The 21,844-nt window shown below is 40.0% G+C and overlaps 1 protein-coding gene across 1 annotated transcript in view; it reads right to left on the bottom strand.

Moving 5' to 3' along the window:
* Positions 1–17,939, bottom strand: part of CLMN (calmin (calponin-like, transmembrane)) — a 19,257-nt gene extending 1,318 nt beyond the window's left edge. Inside the window, exons 1-12 of the mRNA XM_009334803.1 lie at positions 17,849–17,939; positions 16,319–16,380; positions 13,622–13,717; positions 12,003–12,086; positions 9,169–9,261; positions 7,728–7,918; positions 5,745–5,938; positions 4,848–4,930; positions 2,632–3,945; positions 1,805–1,983; positions 1,505–1,565; positions 379–440 (exon numbers count right to left, since the gene is read on the bottom strand). Of these exons, the coding sequence (XP_009333078.1) occupies positions 379–440; positions 1,505–1,565; positions 1,805–1,983; positions 2,632–3,945; positions 4,848–4,930; positions 5,745–5,938; positions 7,728–7,918; positions 9,169–9,261; positions 12,003–12,086; positions 13,622–13,717; positions 16,319–16,380; positions 17,849–17,939 (2,510 nt within the window). The remainder of the gene's footprint in view (positions 1–378; positions 441–1,504; positions 1,566–1,804; positions 1,984–2,631; positions 3,946–4,847; positions 4,931–5,744; positions 5,939–7,727; positions 7,919–9,168; positions 9,262–12,002; positions 12,087–13,621; positions 13,718–16,318; positions 16,381–17,848) is intronic.
* Positions 17,940–21,844: the final 3,905 nt, after the last annotated feature.

Here is a 21,844-nt window from a genome sequence, read left to right as displayed (position 1 = left end):
ACACTAAACATTGTCTTGACAGTCTTCCAAACCTGGAAAGAGTCATCACTGCCAGAGGGCCTCATATTTGAAGTTCTCCAGCTGTTTTCTGGGTCTGAAATATCCACCATGTGGGGAAAGTGCTCACAATCTTGCTTAGGCAGCTGAACCTTTCCTCTCAAGTCAAGAAAAAGCATTGTAGTCAAGGGGGAGATTGAGCAATAAAGAAGTTTTGTATCTTACACCTATGGGAAATATGGACTCCGAGCCATTACACAAGACATCCAGTCAGGTCTCCACCATTACAGTTAATTTTCATTTCCCTTTGTAACATTGTTAGAAGTACCTAGGAGTTATGGATTCCTTGCAAAAGGCTTTGTCTGAACAAGAACGACTCACCTGATGATTAATGGATTTTCACCCGTATCTGTCATCTTCTGCTCGTTTACACCATAGGTTTCCTTAAACAAACCAGGAATAGATTATATTAAAAAAATAAAATTCAGCATCTCGCAAAGATGGTAATTGTGTGTATTTTATGCAGAGTATATCTAATGTTTGCTCAAATACAATGATAGTGTGCTTATAAATTTACTCCCTGCCAGCACATCCACCACTGCAGTCTTGTACACACACAGAAAAGGAAAAAAGTTGTGAAAAAAGAAGATTTTTTTGCTTTCAACTGCTTTCATTCAGTTGAATAAAGCTCACCTCATTAATATATACTTCTAGTAGTTCTGACAGTGTTGCAAAACTAAAGCATCTGTGTGAAACCTCAGTTTCATTGAACATTGGTAGCAGCATTTCTCTAAAACTCCAAGATGGTCAGAATTTTGTTTTGTGCTGAAAAGAGCCATATTTCTATCCTGGCTCAGTGTGCCCAGATTGCTGATCCTGTCCCTTCCTTCTGACTTAAAAAAATAAAAATCCAAAGCTCAGTTGTATAGTGTGCTCTCAAGAAACCAATATGAATTTCATCTGCTATTCAGGATGCAGTTTCACATTACAACTAAAATTCTTGTAGGGTTAGCTGCTGCTATTGAGATAATATAATACACTGCTACTATGAAGGAGAGGGAAAGAGCCCAATCTTTCATAAAAAGTGCTCTTCAGGAGGCACCCAGCATTTTTGTAGGGCTGTGACCAGGACACCAACATACCTACAGAGACTGCAGAAACTAAAAGAAACTGGAGCAGCAAATAAAGGCAACTTCAAAGAAGCAAAATGTTGCAGCTATACAGTTATGACAAAGTAAGCCTTAAAGTTACAGTAGATTTAACTGTAGTGCTAGGTACTCCTTTGCAGGTTTGTTCAAGGCTCAGTAAAGTTCAGTTCCATATGTTTAGGAGAGTTCAGTAAAGCTTTTCAGCTATGCCTGGTTTTGGCTCTAGAATTATTAGAAGTCACAGGGCTTTTGTATTATCACAGAGCTTTATACATAGAGTAGACTCTTTTACAGTATGTGAACTTTTGGAGTTTAAGAGAAATAGAGAAACAGCGATAGGTAAATTTCCACATACTTACCTCCTCAGAAGTATTAGGAGATCTTTTTCGGAGATAAATGTTGGAATCACTGTCACTGGTTCTGAAAAGTATGTAAAAGCAAAGTTTTTAAATTCATAAAGCTAAGTTTTGTTTTGACTTCAAAGAGCCACTGCAATTGTACATGCTAGTTTTAAGCTATGCAAAACTAGCATGTACAATTGCTAGTCCCAATGCTTCTAAAAGAAGTCTACAAGAAACATCCAATGGACAGGGCACACTTCAAAAGACCAGGCATTCATACCAGTTAGGTGTATTTAAGACAAAGTTAATGTGAAATACCTGGTAAGTTCCTGACAATCAGCAATTTCTTCCAGTTTATCTTGTGACAGAGCAGTAGTGGCAACTTCTGAGATCTGCAAGGCTTCTGCTTTGATCATATTTTTCCCTTCTTCCCTATTACTACTTTTTTCTGGTCTCTTTATGGCTATTGATAAATCCTCTAGATGTTCTACTATGGTCTGTTGAAATTAAGAAACATTTACATTAGACAACAAGACTGTTTCCCTACCCTTCTAAATATCTTAGTGGTCTGCAAGAAGAGATGCAGTAGCAAATTGCCTAAATCCAATACACAGAATAATTACCAAAAGTCCCCCCTCTTTCTCCTCTTCCAGTGTAGACAAGCCTTCATTTTACCCACGTAACTTATCTACTCAAATTGGTTTAAGTTTTTGTAGGCAAACTTATTTGGATTCAGACAAAAATTACCTTTGCCTGTATCCTTTCTATATCAGCAATACTACTTTCTGTTCATCTCATTACAAATTATTAAAAATACCCTCTGTGATAATCTTCTATGCCTAGGAATTATACAGGAGCCTCAAACTACTTTAAAACATAATTACAATTCACATTTTTGCAGTACTATTAGTATCAGGGCTTATTCTCTCGTTTAATGTCAGATCTTCTTAGGGATCTGCAATTCCATTCACTCCAGTAGAGGGCTGTGGCAAAGCCACAGCCAGCTGTTACCAGACAGAAAACCAAGTACATTTTACATATATCTCCAAAGCATTGCGAAACGAAAGCAAATGAAGACCATTGAGGTCAGATGCTAATCCTCCATATATACACAAAGAAATACTGGTAATAAAATAATAAAATACCTCAGGATGTTGTGGAATAGTGGAATCTTGATGGTTGGCCTTTTTGCCATCTTTTTCAATTTCTAACTCTTCTCCTACTAGTAATGGCACTTCTTCTTCATCGGAAGAATTCATGTGACTGTTAGTATCTGTTGTTTCCTCCTCACCATTCTCAGTCTCCATTTCTGATGGAGGGACACCTAGCTTATTCCCTAAGTCTGGCTCTGGAGCATCTTCCTTGTAGTTCTGTTCTGGTAAGCCCTTCTCATGTAAAACATCCGTTACTGTTTCAGAAGAAGCTTTATCATTTCCAGTATCATAACCTTCAATACAAGGCTGAAGGTAAGCGTCCAAAACTGCTGATATGGGAACATTATAATGTGGATAATAAAAGAGATCATGGGGTATTACAGATACTTTTGAAGAACTGGGTAGCACTTCAGCTGGAGACTCAACTTCATCACAGCTGTCCAGGTCCTCTGGATTTTTAGGTACATCTGAGAGAGAGTCATCAGATGTTTCATGCTGTGTAGATTGTTCTTGGCTTTGGAGATTAGAACCATTCAGTGAACAATGGTTAGTTTCTATTGTCTCAAAGACAGGTAATTGCTCTGTATGTTCATTTTGTGGAAGTTTCAGTATTTCCTCATTTAGAAGATGAAGAACATATTCATGTGTATCTTCTTGTTTTGAGGTATCTTCTGGTAAAAGAATTGAAGTTTGGGGTTTGGTCTCTTCTACTTTATTTATAGATTCATCTGTAAGTATACCTGAAGTCCAGGATAATGGACTCAAAGAAGAAGTATTGGCTGAAAGGCTCTTAGTTTCGTTGTCATATTCAGTAGAGGTTTCTTTAGTTAATTCTTCAGAGTAGTCTTCAAAAGAGTCAACAGAATTTTTCTGATCTGTCAGAACAGCTGGAGAAAGATCATCGTTCTGTTTCAGTGGATCATCAGATATGCCCCCTTCACCTGGCATGAATTTATCACTTAGAACCTCCCAAGAGGAATTGGATTCAAAACTGACAGATCCTGTAATTTTCAGTGAGGTGGGCCTCTGAGGCTCCTCTTCAGACGTTTCCTGTGCATCACCTAACACTTGACTCAATTTCCCATTACATTTTTCAGGAACGTTTTCTGATGGGATTCTCTCAGGTGTGTCATGAATATGAACCTTTGGAGGAGCAGGATGACTCCTTTCGTGATTAACAGTATACATGTTTTCTTCACTTTCACTTAAAATCAAAATTTTGCCTTCCTTTTCTGAAGGTGTATCTTTGATGTGGACGTATGTGGACTCAATCGGAAGCTCCTTGTCAGGATCTCTAAAGTCTTCCTATAAGTGATGATACACCATTAAAAGACAAATCATACCTCAGATACCATTTTACTTCTCCCAAACACTACAGAAAGAGTAACTACCTAGCCCATCAACTCATTACCTTGTGAATGGCCAATTAATGACTCACTTATTTTGAAAGTAGGGAAACCAATTTGGCAAGTCAAGTGAGTAGAACAAAGCTCAATGTCAAGAAGCTACTTGTACGGGAAGATTAGAATGCAGACAAGCCTACTCCTAAGTTCTTAACATATTCATCTCTCCCTGCTGCACCTCTGGAGACAACTGACTTGGCTTTTTGACACAATCCCAAACCCTGGGAATAAAATAAATCTAACAAGTCCACTAAATCCACTGTGAAATATATTAATATACAAGATTATTCCATTCCAACAGACTGTATTTAAATAAAAAAAGTAGGCTTTTTCTTTGTCCGTTAAAATGCCCACAAGTCTTAATGCTAACAAATGTTAATGCTCATCTAATATAATAATAATAATTAGATTATTATAATAATTTTAATTCCAGTGACTTTAGTAATGCCCACCAATTTTATAAGCTACAAAATACATACCAACTGGGATATTCAGTCAAGAAATGAGAGAAAATGCCTTTCGTGTAGGAACCATCATTTATGCGCATGTATTCTAGCACAAAAACTTACCCAGATACTTGAGAGACACTGAGTCCCTTGGGAACCCTTTCAAACCAAAAAGACTACATTGAATTTTAGCAATCGCCAATGAAAGCCCGTTTGACTGAATTTAACAAAAATGTAAAAATTAAAACTGAGTTTGTGGTTTATTTTAAATAGTTTAGAAAGAAACCTAGAAGATAAATATAGCAATATAAGTACCCCAAAGCAAATTAAAAAAATGACGTGAGGAGTAAACACGTACCCCTTCCAGCTCTGGGAAGTGTTCCAGAAATTGTGCCACGTACGTCACAATTGACTGTTCATCAGGTGATTCCACCATGATATCTGTGGAGACAGACGCAAAGCCGTGTAAGCACACACGGCTTTGAAACGCTCTTGCAGAGGAACAGATCATCAGACACTTATCCTGCCTTTATGATGAGAGAAATAACAGCTATAAACGCTTTTCTTTTTCTGACAGATCAGAGAGGGTGGAATCCTTTTCACTGTTGATGGTACTCGAAAGGGTTTCAACGTCTTACTCACATTAATTTTTTCCTATTTCCAAACCCATAACAAATGCTGATCAGGGTCCCTTTTCATCCACCTTCATACTGTCATTAGACAGTGATCTTGTTGGGTGACAGCAGAGAGATTTATTTTTAGCAGGATGTCCCAGTCTTCTAACAGGTGACCCATGAAAGCACAAATAACCAATCTGTGCTTTCAATCATCAAATCAAGGCCTAATACCTGTCTAGTAGAGTTCAGTAAAAAAGACTGCAAGAAGAAGCTCCATTTATATACATATATTTATACACACACATATATGCTTATGTTTACATATATAACAATATATATGTGTATATATGCACTGTTAAGGAAAACTGGGAGATGCAAATACATTTGAATAGGTATCTACCCATTTTCCTGGTATAGCAGACTCTCACACTTCATCCTGGAGCTTACAAATATGACCGAACGCATACAACTACAAGCCAGTGACCAATTCATTTTTATTTTTCTTATCAATCAGCCCAACACACTGATCGCATCAACAGCCTAATCACTGGGAGGTTTTTGGTAGGTATCACAATGCAATATTCATTAATTCATTATAGTTTGAATGTTACCCAACAAAGTTGATGCAGGCATTTTACCTTCTGGTTCTAGGAGCCGAGGAACACCCAGCTTATTTTGTGCTATGCTGAAAGCATCCTCCAGGTTTTCTCGAGCTGATTTCTCCAGTGCTTGCTTCATGTCTACCAAAGTAGAGTCTATTGCTTTTATGATAGCTAAGAAAGCAAGGCCACTCCTCCAACTGCTGGCAAAGTCCTGAACTGCAACACCGTACCTGAACAGAATCGCATACAGTTTACATGGGTGGTTGTGTTACAAAATCCAAAGTAAAGGCATCATCATTTTCAAAGACTCCTGAAAGTTAAAAGTAAGGTTGCTGAATTGCACTAGTCACATTTGAGATCTTTTTGGATTTCAAAATGCAGAAAATAAAATACGTCCATAAAACACAAAGATTCACAAACTGGATTGGTGTGGCTAACAGCTGACATCAACCTGCTTGTAGGAAGCAGTTAGTAAAAACAAAGCCTTCAAGAACTTAGCAACCACATTTAACATTCACAAAACCAAATGTCTCTGTGATTCCTGTTTCTGTTGCTCTCCAGCATTTTAATGCCATAGCTTGGGAAGACTGCCAACATTTAAGTACTTAAGAACATAAGCATAAATGATTCACATTCCTGTGTACTTGGCCTTCTACAGCAGAAAATTGTGCTTTGCCAAATGCAAATGGTGTCAGTGTATGTATAAACCACAACTGTATTAGATGCCCAAAGTTTTGGAGGAAAAAACAGCCATCAAACTTGCAATGAAATACAGCCCCAGAATAGAAAATTCTGCACAGGTCATTGGATAACAGGATTATAATGACACTATTCTGTTTTTAATAGTGCAGTTGCAAGAACAATTTTCTCCTATTAGATGTTTTCAATTTGAACTCTTTGACTAGACTGAAAAGTCTATGGCCTTTACTTCTCTGGTCCTCACTTTCCTTGTACCACCTCCCTGTTAATGACATTATCAGCATTATTTTGGGACTAAAACTGTGCTTCCTCTACAGTCTGCACTGGCAGATCTCAATGGGACAAGTTTATCTACACAACAAGCACCCTTAGCTTCACTGGAGATAACCAAGGGATGATGTGGCCCACAGGACCAAGTATTTAAGATGTAAATTTTTATCTTCAACGCTAGACAGAACATTTGTGTTCACAGGCAGATTTGGACATATAACTTCATCAACAGACAAAAATGCCAAATATTCAGCTATCTAACTTGTATAAATAAGTTTGACACATGCCCTCTTTAAAACTCTCTGGCAGTCATTGCTTCAGATAACAATATATGTAAAATACACTCCAAGCATTTACACGTGCACTAGACATCTTACACCAAAGTTTTTTAACCTGACAGTAACTCTGCCAGGTTAAAGCATTACTAGACAAAATGCTTTGGTGAAAGAACTGCTTTTTTATTAAAGAGGAGAGAGATGTGTTGAGCAATGGAAATGGACCCAAATATTACAAGTTCATGAGAAGCTACCTAAGATTCACCCCTTCCCCTCTTTAATTCTGAGGAAAGAAGGACTCTAATACGGGCTCCGTCCTTCAAGGCACTCTGCAGCACACAGAGAAGCTCCCTCAGGGCTGCTGCTTAATTTAAGAGGCTGTTCCTAAAGTCTTTCAAAATATTTATTTTTTCAGTTCACCCCTTGTTTATGCCTACCCTTTAATTAGCAAAAGATATCAAATAGAGTGCACAAAAGCCAGGGGGTAGAGGAAGGAGGGGACGATCCTGTTTTAAACAGTGGCAAGCACATTAGTGCAAGTTAACATTTAACACTCAAATCATGAAGCCAGCAACGCACACGGCTTCAAGGTCAGATAGCCGCTGTAGACACATGGCCGTAGCGATATACCCCCCTGAAGAGACCGTGCACCTGCACGAAAGCAGAAGCCGCCACAGCGCACGGTAGTGCACACACGGGGCACGAGAGAGAAAAGTTTCAGCTTCAAAAGTGCAGGTGGCAAAACACGCTTTTCCACGAGGGTTTGTTAGCTTACTTTCTGGTTTTCCTCTGAACCCAGATTAAAAGGGCTCTGATGGCTTTCCGCTGATCCTTCACTGTAACGGACATGTTTCTCTCCACGCTGGGAGTGCTGGGGTGGGACGTGTCTGACTCGGGACCACTGGGCCCGGAGGACAGGCTGGAGGAGGAGGAGTTCCTGTTGAGGTTGCCTGTCAGCTCCTTAATCTGTAAAAAAAGGCAAAACACACAGTGCTGTGGTTTAACACCAGCTGCATGGAGAAACCAGTGCTTGTTTTCATACAAACTTTAAAGGTAACAGTGCCGTAACTGAATTTTAAGAGGTAGTTATAGGCGTGTCCATTATAACTCTCAACTTGTATTGCACAGGCATGACAGCCACCAGCAGCCCAGCTGGCAACCCCAGGAAACAGACAGGGCAAGGTATCAGTTAAGGCTGAACTCATCAAATTTGTATTAAACAAAAAGCAAAGAAACATGTCCTTGAAAGAAAAGTTAGTTTAACTGAAATCGTTCTTTCTCTTCACAGGACTCTCTTGAGTGAAATATTTTTAGTCAAGAAATCGTGACCTGCAGCAGCACTCCTGTCCTTGGTCAGCATTGATATTTGAGTCCAAATTATCCCCTCTGCTGCTTTTAGGTCCCCCATGCCCTCTGCTGCGGGGGTGAGAGATTCTGGTCACATCAGCTCTGCCTGCGAGAGAGGAGCTCAGCCAGGGAGAGAAACCCCAGTACAACTTCGAGATTATTTTTTAAACCTGTAGCCATTTTAGAAATGAGTCCAAGAGAATGAGAGAGTTCACGGTCTTATGAGAGTTGCAGAAACCCTCCCTCCCTCTCTCTCTGTTCCTTAGAGTTTGGTAGTCTAGAAGGACATTTTCAAAATACGTGCAGATTAGGGAGCAGTTTTAATCTAAGCCTGGGGCTAAATCAATTTTCAGGCTCAAATCAGTTTTATCAGTTCCAGACCCTTCAAGATCTTTCATTTGGCCCTCTACATCAGTTGCGAATTTTTGCCATGTTGAGTAAATCTCTGGAGATCAGTGATTCTACATGGAATTTCCCACCACATTGGACCAAATCCAGAAAAGGTTATTGAAAATAAACTGTGACCTGGAACCAAACCTGAGACATTGGTTCAGATCCAGGGAATCTGGAGCAGAACCCTGAGAAAGCACAGGAGAGAAGGGAAAGTAGTAATCTGAAGCTCTAATTCTGGTCCAAGTCAAATGAGGGCTTAAATTGTCTCCTATTTATACCAAAAGGGGTCCAACGAAGTACAATGAAAGCAGCTGCAGGTATGAAATTAGTGTATGTTAAGAGGGAAAAGCTCAGGTTTAGCATGCTTAATTATGTTCTTTAGGATTAAAAATCAATTTAAAAATCAGTATTCAGCTGGAATAGATTGATACCATGAAGATTGTTCACTTATGATTAAAGTATTCAAGTTTTATTACCTGAAAAAACAAGATTATATTCCATATTAGTCCAAGTACCAGAGAGGAATTTCCATCTGCTATTTCTGCTGCATCAATACTAACAAGCTTTACCTGTGGAAGAGATCATAAATTCAGAGCCGAATTCAAAGAAACAAGGTAAATGCAAAAAATGCACTAAGACTACTGGATATGTCCAGAACACTTCTGCCACTGACGGGCCAGCCAAAAAGCAAGACTGACATCTTGTGTTAACGATAATTTGCCCTGATCACAACCTTATCTCAAGCACCCAGCATAGTTTGCAGAACAGAAGTAAGCCCAGTTCTGCACCCTCAGGACCACAAGTGTTTCCTCCATACAAAAATGGAAGAAGATGGTGCCCCCTCCAGTGGATCCTATGCTTAAAAACTAGAGTCACTTCTCATACAAAAATTAAAATCCTAATGAGATCTGCTTACTTCTGTTTCGCTATGCATCTCCTTTCTCCTTGCTTATCTCACCTTACACAGCTTGTCACAGAGTTCTGATTAAATCAGTTAGCAAAGGATAGAGTTGCCTAATCCAAGCAAACTCGACTTTCCCACACTGAGGTTTCTTCCACCTGATAACACCAGGATGTCATTCTCTTAGACAACACAGACTTGGTTTTGGCAAAGGTTATGGAGGAGGGAGGAAGCAAGGAAGCTGTCAGTACTGCACATGGCACCCAGACTGAGTTAAAACCCAGCATACAGCCCATTTATCACTTAGAAATCCTGTACATGATGAATCACTTAGCAGCGCTTTACCCTGCTGCCCCAGTTCCACAGAAGTGTATGCTGACGGGTTCCACCCACTGTGGTTTAATATCTAACCCTGAAGCTCTTGGTAGCCAAGGCATTTTGCCAACACTTTCATCACCACCCTTTACTAACCCGTTTGGTTAAACTGAAAAAAGGAAAGCAAAATAACTTTTTATCTAGTGGTTTGCACAACAGTTTTTAATCTTAGCAAGAAGACACTTCTAGCTGTCATATTTCAAGGCTCAGATTTCTTGCTAGCTCCAAGGTGTTTGGCATGGGAAAACCTTTAAGACCTGGTACATTTTAATAGCAGTTTCTCCAAAATGGGGAAGAAGTGGCATTTGACATTAGACTGCTCTCAGCGTCAGCTCTGTCCTCTTACTGCTGCTTATGTTTGTCACCCAGCCCAGTAGAGATACCCCACTATAAGATACTGGCTGCTTACTCTTAAGGAAACAAGAAATCCATAGAAAAGTAGGTGTTTTAGCACTACTAATTAAAAGGCTGCCTGTGTCCAAGGCGTGTCTGGCTTTGCTCATTGAGTTTCTAGGTTGTCCCCTAGCAAGGTCCTGGCAACCAGACATGTTTCAGCTGCAGCTCTGCAATGTGTTGATATCAACAGAGAGAAAAAAAATCTCATCTGCCAGTGGGCCTTGCTGGATTTGGGTAGAAAGCATCAGCTGGGAGACTGTTAAGAAATCTGAGAACTTGTAACGTATTTCTTAGCAGTTCTATACCAGGACATGTAGACATACACATTTAGGGCCAGAGCAGCCTCTACTGGTGGACTTTCCAAAAGGAGACTGGAACACCTGGAAGTTACTGGACAACTTCCTGACCTTTCACATCCTCTCCTGGGGAAAAAGGCAAAGGAGGTTAAACCTCCCACATCTACCAGGTCATAAGAGATCCACTAAGGCCACACATCATGCCCATTCCTGCGCTGGGGTTGCAGTGACTCTCCCGCATGACTACCACTGCTGCAGGACCTCTGGAGCAGGAGCCAAGCTCATTGCAGGGAAGCAGCGAAGTGACATCAGTTGCTGTTATGGCATTCCGTGCAAGGCAGGGTTTTGCCCCCACGCACACACCAGATCCCTCCTCACCCATAAAGTTTAAACCCTATAGAGTACTTGCACCCTGGAGTCAATAGGATCATGAATTACATTTCCTTCGCAGACGGTATAGTAGAGAAGTTGCAAAACTTTATTTCAGATACTAGATAAAAAGATCTTTCAGTACAGCAAGAATGCTGCAGTCCTTTATGGGACATAGTCCAATATTAGTTTTCTCTTTCTGAAAGATCTGGGTATACCAGGTGTATGAGTTGTGATATGGCTTCGACTTCTCTTGACAGCATTACTTCTCAACACTTTTCAGGAGCAGAGAGTTTTCAAGATACAGGCCACATCCATAGGGCTTTGGAAAAAAGCCCTAATGGGAGAAATCAAAAAAGAAAAAAAGGATTGAATCATTTCAAGCTACAGGGTCTAATCTTGCTTGGTCACTTACAACTTTAGGAAGTGATGTTGCAGTAGTGCCGCACTGACTATGAGGGAAGTTATGTCCTTATAAGGTTTTGATTCCTGGAATTACGCATTTATGTCATGTTCCCAGATTTAATTTTCTCTTGCCTTTGACTCATGATCAGCTGCTGCAGCAGTTTACTACATAAATACATGATTTTTAATACTGAAAGTATTTCTGATGAAAGGAAGGAAAGTCATCTACCTTCAGCATAACTGAAGTAATGCCACTAAGACGCAGTTCATAAAGATTACTTGCATTTCTTTTTATTTTCTTTTAATATTGGGTTCCTGATCCTTTAATCCTATTGAACTTTTACATTATAAAATGAACAAATAATCCTTGTTTTAGACTCTGTAGGTGTTCTCGTTGTGCACTTTCATGTGTCTTTTCAGTCTTGCTGCTAAGGTAAGTCACAGTGCCTTTAAGCAGTACATTCCTCTTACGTACATGCACTGCATCAGACTAGTTACAGTCAGAACAATTACAATTTGCAACATACATCAAGAGGAGATATTAAGACCAGCCTTTGGAAATACTCACATTTCTGTCCTCCAAGAACTTAAGTGCTTTGGCTATGTTGTTCAAACGAAAAATGCGATGGGTTGAAGATTTGTATTCGTGCATCTAGAAAAAATAAGAGCCATGCTGTTTTTAAAAATGGTGGAATTATTCACCATGTCACATAAAGCTTAAAAAACCTACAGATGCAGAGGCAAAACAAAGCTAAGGAAATCTGCCTGTATCAGATTATTGCCATCTTTTCTGATCAGTAAAGTGCTTTAACTACATGATCTGACCTTGCTGTAGCAAAACAGGGTTAGCAACCAGCTTTCCTGCTCTCCAGATGTTATCACTCTCTTGGACCTGCCACGTTGATTATTTATGTAATCACTCCCCAACCACGTTCAGTCACAGGATCAAATTTACCTGAAAATTTGTAAGAATAGATTTTTTTTCCTTGAAATAAATTAAATGATCCTAATTAGGAAGTGTGAGCAGTTTTCATAGCAGGCGCAAGTAGGTGGGAGGTAGAAGCCTTCATTTTGGCAGAAATGAAGCGGATTTGTCGCATGCCTGTCTCTCTGCAATTCCACTTTGGCACACTGTTTTTATCACGTGTGCAGGAACACCTAGCTGCCAGCGCAAGAAGTTTGGCCAGCTGACCTTACCTCCTTCCTTGCCCTTCTCCCTGACCTGCTGGGGCATAGCCTAGGGTTTACCATGATGTATTTCCCCCTTCAAGTCCTTTCCAGCCTGGCTCTCAATGCAGTCTGTGTGAATGCACACAGAGACGCTGCTGCTTCTGCTACAGCTCCCCAAAACTGCAAGAATATTAAAAAATAGGCAGTTCTGAATGTGTGACCACAGTGGCCATTCATGCTGCAGTATGCAGATGGTTCAGTCACTACAGAGCATCACCAGGTGATTGCAAGTGCACCTGTAGTGGTGGAACGGTTGCAGAAAGAGGTCTCTCCTCTTATCCAAGTGTGATACCCATACAAGAAGAGAGTACTTGCTGACAAGATTGATGTAGAAAGAAAACATTAATGTCAACTGTAATTGGTCATTTATATTTGCACTGGCTGTTTCCATTTCTGGTATGTGGAACTTGATACAGCTCTTACAAAGAAAGGAGGAGAGAAAAAGATTCTGATAAGTGAGACTTTGCCCTTCTGATTTAGACCGTATCAGTAAGAATAATGAAACCTGAGCCAGGATACCAGAACTAAACTCACAACTACACCAAGCATCAGCAGACCTATTAAGTGTCATAATGATCTTAGACAAAATACAAACAGAATTTATGGATTAAAAAATAATACAGCAAATATATCTTTTCTTGGTAATGTGACTTCAGTGATCTCCAAATGGAATATGTAAGCATTAATGTATTAAAGCCTTAAAAAACCTGAGGGGTAGGAACATTTACACTGATCACACACCATTTACACCATAGTTATATATTTCTTTGAAATTGAAGTTACAACTCAGGACGCCAGCCTGTAACATAAGGAAATTACAATGAAGTTGCTGAAATGCTTATTACTATACCAAAGACACGGGACCAAATTCACCCTTATTCCTTGGATGTCCATACATTGTTGCTTGTAGCATACAGAGCTCCACACCTAAGGAGTTTCTCCCTCTTGTATACATACCAGCTTTTGTCCTGACAGGACTTCCAGTAGCGCCATCAAGATTTTGCCATCTTGTATATCAATAAACAAGTCTTTCACTTTCAGAGGAGGCTTGCACTGTGAAGAAAAGAAACCAGGTATCTTCTAAAGCAGTACTGCTTGGTATGTCATCGTGATTTCAGAGAGTAAGAAGGAGAATTTACAAGCTAGAGATACTAGAAATAAATCTTAGCCTGCAGGAAGAAAGGGCTGACTTTTCTTCACATCAGTGGCAATTGTGTCCTAACAATGCCTGAGCTAAAATTGAGATACAGTACTCATGTAATTGAGATCAGACAAGGACTTATTCCAGATTTCCCATAACAGAATCTCATTCTAAACACTCTGCCTAGGAAGCAACCACCCAAGGGTTGGGTGCTGATCCCTCAGACTAAGACAAGTCCAGCAGAAGCAAATCCCACTTTATGCCCAAAATAAGCCCAAGATCCAGCCAGCCTGACATCCTGTCTCTTCTGTAAGGTTTCTGGTGGTGCTATTCTGTTTCCCAGTATTTTCAAAGTACTTTAAATAGCAACTTCTTGTATTGTGTCTCTCTCTTCTCAGCAAACTCCTCCAAAGGGAACCATCTCCTCACTTCACCAAGGTGTCTGATGATGTGTGCACTCTGAGGCACACAGCCAAGTCAGCTCAGCCCTTAGGGGTAGTCTCAGCTGCAGCAATTACACTCTGTTCAGATGTCACTCACTTATGTGTCCCTAAAGAGCCAAACCTTTTTATCTTTGGTTGGGCAATGCACTACTGTTTGATTAAGCACTGCTTCTGGCCAACTGGGACCATACATTTTTGTTACTAGTCCTTAATCTAGCCAAGAGTACTAAACAATGCTCCATACTGAAAGAAAGAAAAGTATCATTCATTTCAAGATTAAATAACCTATCTGAAAGCCTCAAACCCAAACTTTTTTTATTCTTTCGTTACTTAAGACAAGAACCACCAGAACTTGGAAGATGCAGACTATTCCCAACTATACCATGAACAGCAGAGCCAGCTCCTCTCAAAAGATGACCCAAATGGGATGGTCTGCTCCAAAAGGGGACACGCCACACTGTAAGTTTCCTGAAGAAGTACAAGAAGACTTCACTGCTGCCCTTAAAAGAATGAAGTCACTCTGCAAGAGGTGCTTCTTTGAGGATAAAGGCAGAAGCCACCTTTGTGGTCCGGTGTCCTTGGGGAATCACCGGTAATTAGAGAGAGCTTTAGCAAAGCTCTCATTATTTACAGGGATATGTTTATTATGCCACTTCCAGGAAAAACATTAATATAGCAGCAGACTTTTGCCTGTTCTTCAGAAAAGCATTTTTCTTTGTTGAATCACAGAGGAAAAAAATTTGTATGCACTCCAGAGAAAACAGTTCACCTGCCCACAAAGTTTCTAAGACTTCATATGCTTGGCACAGCAGAATTAACAGCACCCTACAGCCTTTTTCATTACCTAATTCCTTCCGTAAATCAAAGAACTTCTCCACAGTCATATGTTTGACAACCCTTTTTGACAACTTCCAAAATTGCAGTTATTTTAAAGCCCTAGAGCTTGATTCACAAAGGAATCACATAACACTGTCTTCGTTCTGAGAGACCTTTGGGAGCAATTGCTAGTCAAAACATTTCCAACTAGCCTTATTCTGATTTTCCAGTGAGATTTAAGAGGGTCCCTTTATTCCTTCAGCAACACTCACTGCAGAGTAGTGGACTTAAGCAACCATATATGTGATGCCTTTCTTCTAAATTCCCTTTGCTTTACTATGTCTGAAATGCAATCACTTTCCAAGAACTACAGAAGCTAGACTAAGAGTCAGCTTGTAGCCCAAACTTAGTCCCAATCTGTACTTTACGAAATTTAGCCACAGATACTAAAAGCACTGTGAAGCCTAAATTCCAGTCCAAGTTAGGACTGTTGGTCTAGGTTAGGAAGCTGGTCTCATTCCTTGATCCTGCACTAAGCATTGCTGCTGCTTCAGTAATACTAAGAATTTTTTTTCTCCTTTCATCCCCAACAGCAGGAAAATCATTCTCTGGATGGCAGACTGCTCAGGAGAGTTAGTACTTATCTACTATCAATAAGAACGGTAAATTAGGTTTAATAGCCAAATTATGGTGTGATTAAGAAACAATTACATCTTAAAAATATGAAGTGTTGTCCAAAAATTAGTTCTTTAATGTAAGTGGATATGTAAAGATCCCATCATACAGCCCCCCCCAAACATGACTGACAAGGAATTAACGTCTCCCATCTGCAGATCTGGGATGAAGCCGGGTTTTGAAGAACACCTGTCTTTGGCCATGATGCCTCAGATGTTCGAACTTCCAGTCCAGGGAAGAACACAGTCATCATCACCTCAGAGCAGCCCTAACCACATTTGATTTTATGTGGGTACGTTCTGTGGGAAAATTCTAGCCTCATGATAACAGTCAGTAGCGTTAAAAACTTAAATGCACCTGTGATGAACTAAAGCCAGCCAAGCATTCATTGTGCCTGAAAAGCAATTTTCATTTACCCAGAAACTTGCTTTCACCTTCCCCTCATTCTCCTCCAAACCTCCCCATGTGAACAGAAGTCAACTTTGTTTCCAAATTTTAACTACTTTAACATGAATTAACTGCAGTCTGTCTACGGTTGTGTCCTTGTATCTCAATATCAAGATTGTTTGTCAGTCTTACCTTTCCCAAATGTAGGTTTATCCATCTGGTAAAGGTCCTCTTCTGTACATTTTCCCGTTCCACTAGAAATATCAGAAACAAAAAACAGCACTTAAGGTTCCAGAAGAGGGAAAGCTGGTAGGAAATTTCAAAAACTGATGCACAAAAAAGTCAGAATTCACAAAAGCCCTATTAATAAAAAAAATATATTCCAAACCGGGAGATAGAAGGTTGCACTATGGTGTTTTATTAAATTTCTTTGCCCAGACATGAGCTATACACTTGTAGATGCATTCTAAAGGACGTAGGAAGAAGTCTCTCTTAGTTTTGCAATCTTCAATGTAGCTTTTGAGAGGTGAACATTTATGTGTTGTGCATAGCTCTCCAGTGATGTTAGACTCTGAGCAAGCAGCTTGACCCTTCTATGTCAATTTATAGGATTATTCCTCTGACACCCTCATGCAAATTGGGCTAGCATGGATTCCAATGTACTTATTTGCATGCAGAAGGAAACAGGACTGCATTAGCCAACACAACAATTTTGTCTTCATTCTTATGAATGGAAAAGCCTCACCAAATCTCATCTTCCCAGTCTCCTAAGTAGCGCATTTAAAATAAAAATTTCAAGTCCCTACATTGAAGAATCATTTTATTTATACTGCTATAAGATGAGGAGTGCTTGTTCCTTGCCAGAAGTGCTGTATGCTAGGTGCTGTACAAACAGCTCTTGGGCCTGCTGAAGAGTTTTTAATCACATCTGCCATTTCCTGAATCCATTTCCATAGTGAACTACAGCAAAAGTGTAAGGGGAATCATATTACCGACCAACTTCCATTTACCTTCTAATATAAAAAAGCCATATATTTAATATAAATGAAGTAGACTGACAAAGTAATATTTCCTTTTAGAGACAATTATTCTCAAGTGGTTCTCAAATTTCACTTGAATTAAGGAAATCTGGCAATTTATGAACAAAAAACATTAAAACTAGTTATGCTGTATTTCAGTTTACTCATAGAGCATATCAAATATATTTTTAAACCATTTTGTTTTTCTTCAGCCCTACAAAAATAGCTAACCTATCTACTGGGAAATCACATTCTGTAAAAGTCTGGTTTGTTTTTATTGGTCAGACTAATGATAGGCTAAGTAGTAGCTTCCGTAAATCAAATTTTAATATTGTTCTTTTTGATCATTTTAACTGAAGGGTCAGCAGCCTCTAATCATATGTATAATTGTTTTCCTTATTTTAATGTATTGGAGCAGAGCTTTCAGCATGAACTACATCTGTCACTGATAGCCATTGAGGCCTTTTAGGTCTTCTTATTCCTGTAAAAACTGATTTTATGTAAGATTGGTTAGAAAAAGTCATTACCCCTTAAGTGCTTTAGAAAACATGGAAAATGCCAAACTAATTATTGCTGTTGGCTTTTCTTTTAAAGTATCTTAGAAGAATGTGCACAGATTTGAAACAGCTCTCTACAAATGAAACTGTAAATTATATTAGGGTTCCAGAATATCTGTAAAAAACCCACAGCATTTACCACCTACAAATCTCAAAGTACAATAAACTAAGAGACGTGTCACATCTTTCTTGGGCTTCACTTCCTTCAGCACCTCGACCCCAGAACTGGCTTTCCATGCTCTCACACATCCACGGCTGAGCAGCAGAAGTGCTATGTGTCACCTAGGGTGTAACTTCCACAACTGATCTGTTAAAATTAACTTTTGAGGGTGGGTGGAGGTTACTGTCAAGCCAGATCTGTTCCCAGATACACTTCTTTTTGTTCAAATACATGTGTTGATGCAAAGGGGAAGGCAGAACGGGCGCAGGAGCTAGCGGCAGGCAACAGGGCCACCTCTTTCTTAAGCTTGTCTGAAACTCTCAGGAATGCTTGGGTGGCCAGTGCCAGGTTTTGGGGAGGACAGGAGACCTTATTAAATGGGCTGGCCTTACAGACTTCCAATGTCGACCAAAATCAAAGAGGAAACACAGAAGGGTACAGAGAAGCAAAATTAATGTTTTCGGATTTCATCAGAGGCTTGGTTTCTTCGTTTCGGGTCCTGTTTCTCACCAGTCAGCTTTGGCAACCTTCATTTTCAGGGTAAATAAGGATGCAAAAGAGAGCTGGGTTTATTTACAGATCATCCATAAAACCGAGCACACATTGGCTCCTAATTTTGCTGCAGAAATTCTGCCATCGATGCAAATTGGAGTTGTACATGTACCTGAAAGGATGGGCAAGCCAAGCTGGTATTACTGCTTCCAGAAGCTCACACACCCAAAAAAATCCAGGCACATTCAGGAAAGCACTTGCATATATACACAGGCTTCTGACACTACTCAGTGAATGTTCCTACAGCAAACAGACTCTCACCAGTAAGAACAATGACCCCAGAATGGACACTATTTGATTCTGTAATAGTCTAAAGCAATAGTAACTGGACGGGGAAGAGGAAAGGGGAGGAAATGTGTTTATAAAATCCCTAAGGCAGACAGACCCCTAATGCAGTCCATATGCTCGCTGGTAAAGTTAATGGGAAAAGTTCAGCGCAGGTATTTACTGATGTGTGCCTTTAACTGTTATTCTTCACCAGCTTTGTGGACCTCCCAGTTTCGGTACAACCCCTCTTCTCCACAACCTTTTCATTTGAGACGATTGTAGAGACTCTATAAACTTTATACAGTTTCTATAAATTAAAAGGAATCTTTTTTTCTCCTTTGCACCTACTATTGTATAAAAGTGAAGAAAATCATTCAAGTCTAAAGTTCCTATGCTGATGTATATGGTTTACTGAAACTGCACTGGGTTTACTGGGCAGCTAGAGAGCAATAACACCATTATAAAATAATAATTACACACACCATATGGCTGGCCTGCACACAAATCCTATGCTGGAAAAGAAGGATGCCTGCTGTGAGGGTTGGATTCAAAGATGTAATGCTGGAAGGTAGTAAAAAGTTGGAAATTGCCCTTTCGGTTCAGCTCAGCTCAGACCCTGACATAAGAGGAAAGAAATATAAAAAGAAGTTTTGACCACCACACAGAAGCTAGGTCTTCCATACTCTTCCAATAAACTCAACTGCAACATGCTTTCACAGTAGGGTCTAAGGTGTTGCAGAGACACCGTATTCATATCAAAGTACAGAGGTAAGGCACTGACAGGCATTAGCTGCAATAATTTAGAGGGGAAAAAAACCTTAGAGAAGGAAAAAGTGTACTGGTAGGATGAGCCTATTGTAACACATGAGTTCTTTGCCCCACAACTGTGCTCTAGAGGACAGCAGAATTTGGCTCAGACACAATATCTGCATCCTAGTCAGTTTGCGAATAAATATTGACAAAGATATATATTCTGGTTTGTCAAATCTTATGGCAAAGGCAACTAATTTGTCACAGAGTAAAACTAAGCTAGTTCAAAAACCACTTTGGCAAATTCAAAGTTAAGCTGTTATGGACATGAGAGTTTGGCTGCTTCCTTTTGTGGCACTACTTCCTTCCCCACCAGCCTAGAAATTCCTCAGGCATTTACTGCTAATGCCATTTCTTCCTCCTTCAAATCTCCTCCAAGGTCACTACTATTGCAATACCTACAAGAAGCCAATCCCCTAGCAGTCTCTACGTTCCAACAACAAATTGGAGATAGCAACTATTGATTTGCTTTTAAATACTATTTATTCTGTTGTTGCAGAACCAGTTATGAATAATCCTCTGAGGCACACCACCATGGGGCTGGGAACATGAAGGAACTATGAAATGTGAAAGCTGATTTGAGTGGAACACTTGTCAGCGTGTAATTACCTAGCTTGAGAAAACTGCTTGATTTGCATGTATGGATATTACTCCCAAAATAAAGCAGAAGGTCACTTAAATTTGTTTCCAAAGCTATTAGCATTTCATCCAGGATTTCATCATCAGATGACATTAAGACCTTCACAACAGGCCAAGCTGGCTTTTAGATCCACTTGCAACTTACCTTCAAGACATCTTGTTAACTACTACTTTTATAACATGCACAAAAGCCAGCTTCCTCATTTCTTCCACAGGCTATAACCCCTATAGATACAAGATATACCTGTTATTAACATTAAGCAAGTTTTCAAGACAGAAATGGTGGTGTTGGCCACCTAACTGTGAAAGAGGATGCTTTGACTGCCCTTGGCTTCAGAGGCAATAACTTGCCAGGAGAATCATCCCATATCCACTTCATCAGTAACCAATGGCCACCACAGAACCAGCTCATAACCTGTATGGCTCTGGAGGTATCTGAGCATCTGCCAAAGTCTTAGATCAGGAGAGAATGGCACTTCTTATTAAACAACAAAAATATATGGGCAAATGTATGATATTCCAATACTACAGCCTAACTCCAAAATGAAGCATGTGGTTCAGACACCCTGAGACTTGGGAAATGCAAATTCCTCTCCTTCCGCCTTCCTCACCCCAAAACCCCAGCTCATACAGCCAAGCAATCAGTCAGTCTCTAACAAACACACATTGAACAATCTACTTTTGAACTACCCGAGCCCTAGGCCACTAAATAAAATGAGAACTGGATTTTAAACTGGGCTTCACAGTGTTCCTACACTGTGACTCAACCTAGGTATTTCTGATTATTAGTCATCATACTATCAAGTTTGAATACTGTTTTCTCTGCAAACTTAATGTTCATGAAGGAAGCCAAGTGACATCTTAGAAAATGGATTTTACCTAAAATTGCTCATTTGCTGCCCATAATGTTCCAAGTTTGTGCTACTGTGTCTCAAATACTGAAGAGTGCATTTCCAGACACGAAAGCCCATGTTTTTACACATCATGACAAGGCTGCCAGCAATACCATTAGCTAAAGAGAACTTTTTAGATCTTTGCTTTAATTAGGTGGTTTTATCTTTGCATTGACGCAGACTGATGGCACTGAGTAGCCAGGCTGAATTTTGGTGTCAAACCAGCAAAAAGAGGGTGATGTCTGACTAAGACCTGCCTCAATAAGCTTCTGTATACAGTGCAGCTGGGACACATGAATCCTAGTATGCTCTTCTACCTTTTTTTGCCTATATAGATGCAAGTAATTGCATATGCCATATGGGCAAAGAAAGGCCATGCCATTAGTTACAATAAGCCGTCAGACATTAGATACAGGGCTGTCCTGGTTTCAGCAGGGATAGAGTTACTTTCCTTCCTAGTAGCTGGTACAGTGCTGTGCTTTGGATTTAGGGTGAGAACAATGTTGATAACACACTGATGTTTTCAGTTGTTGCTAGGTAGTGTTTATACTAGTCAAGGACTTTCCAACTTCCCATGCTCTACCAACTGAGAAGGCTGGAGGAACACAAGAAGCTGGGAGGGGGCACAGCCAGGACAGCTGACCCAAACTGGCCAATGGGATATCCCATACCATGTGACATTCCATACCATGTGACATCATGCTCAGTATAAAAGCTGGGGGAAGAAGAAGGAAGGGGGGAATGTTTGGAGTGGTGGTGTTTGTTTTCCCAAGTCACGGTTACGCGTGAGGGAGCCCTGCTTTCCTGGAGATGGCTGAACA

The sequence above is a fragment of the Pygoscelis adeliae genome, unplaced genomic scaffold (assembly GCF_000699105.1).
Source record: "Pygoscelis adeliae isolate BGI_AS28 unplaced genomic scaffold, ASM69910v1 Scaffold812, whole genome shotgun sequence".
Taxonomy (NCBI): domain Eukaryota; kingdom Metazoa; phylum Chordata; class Aves; order Sphenisciformes; family Spheniscidae; genus Pygoscelis; species Pygoscelis adeliae.
This window is presented reverse-complemented; position numbering and strand designations above follow the sequence as displayed.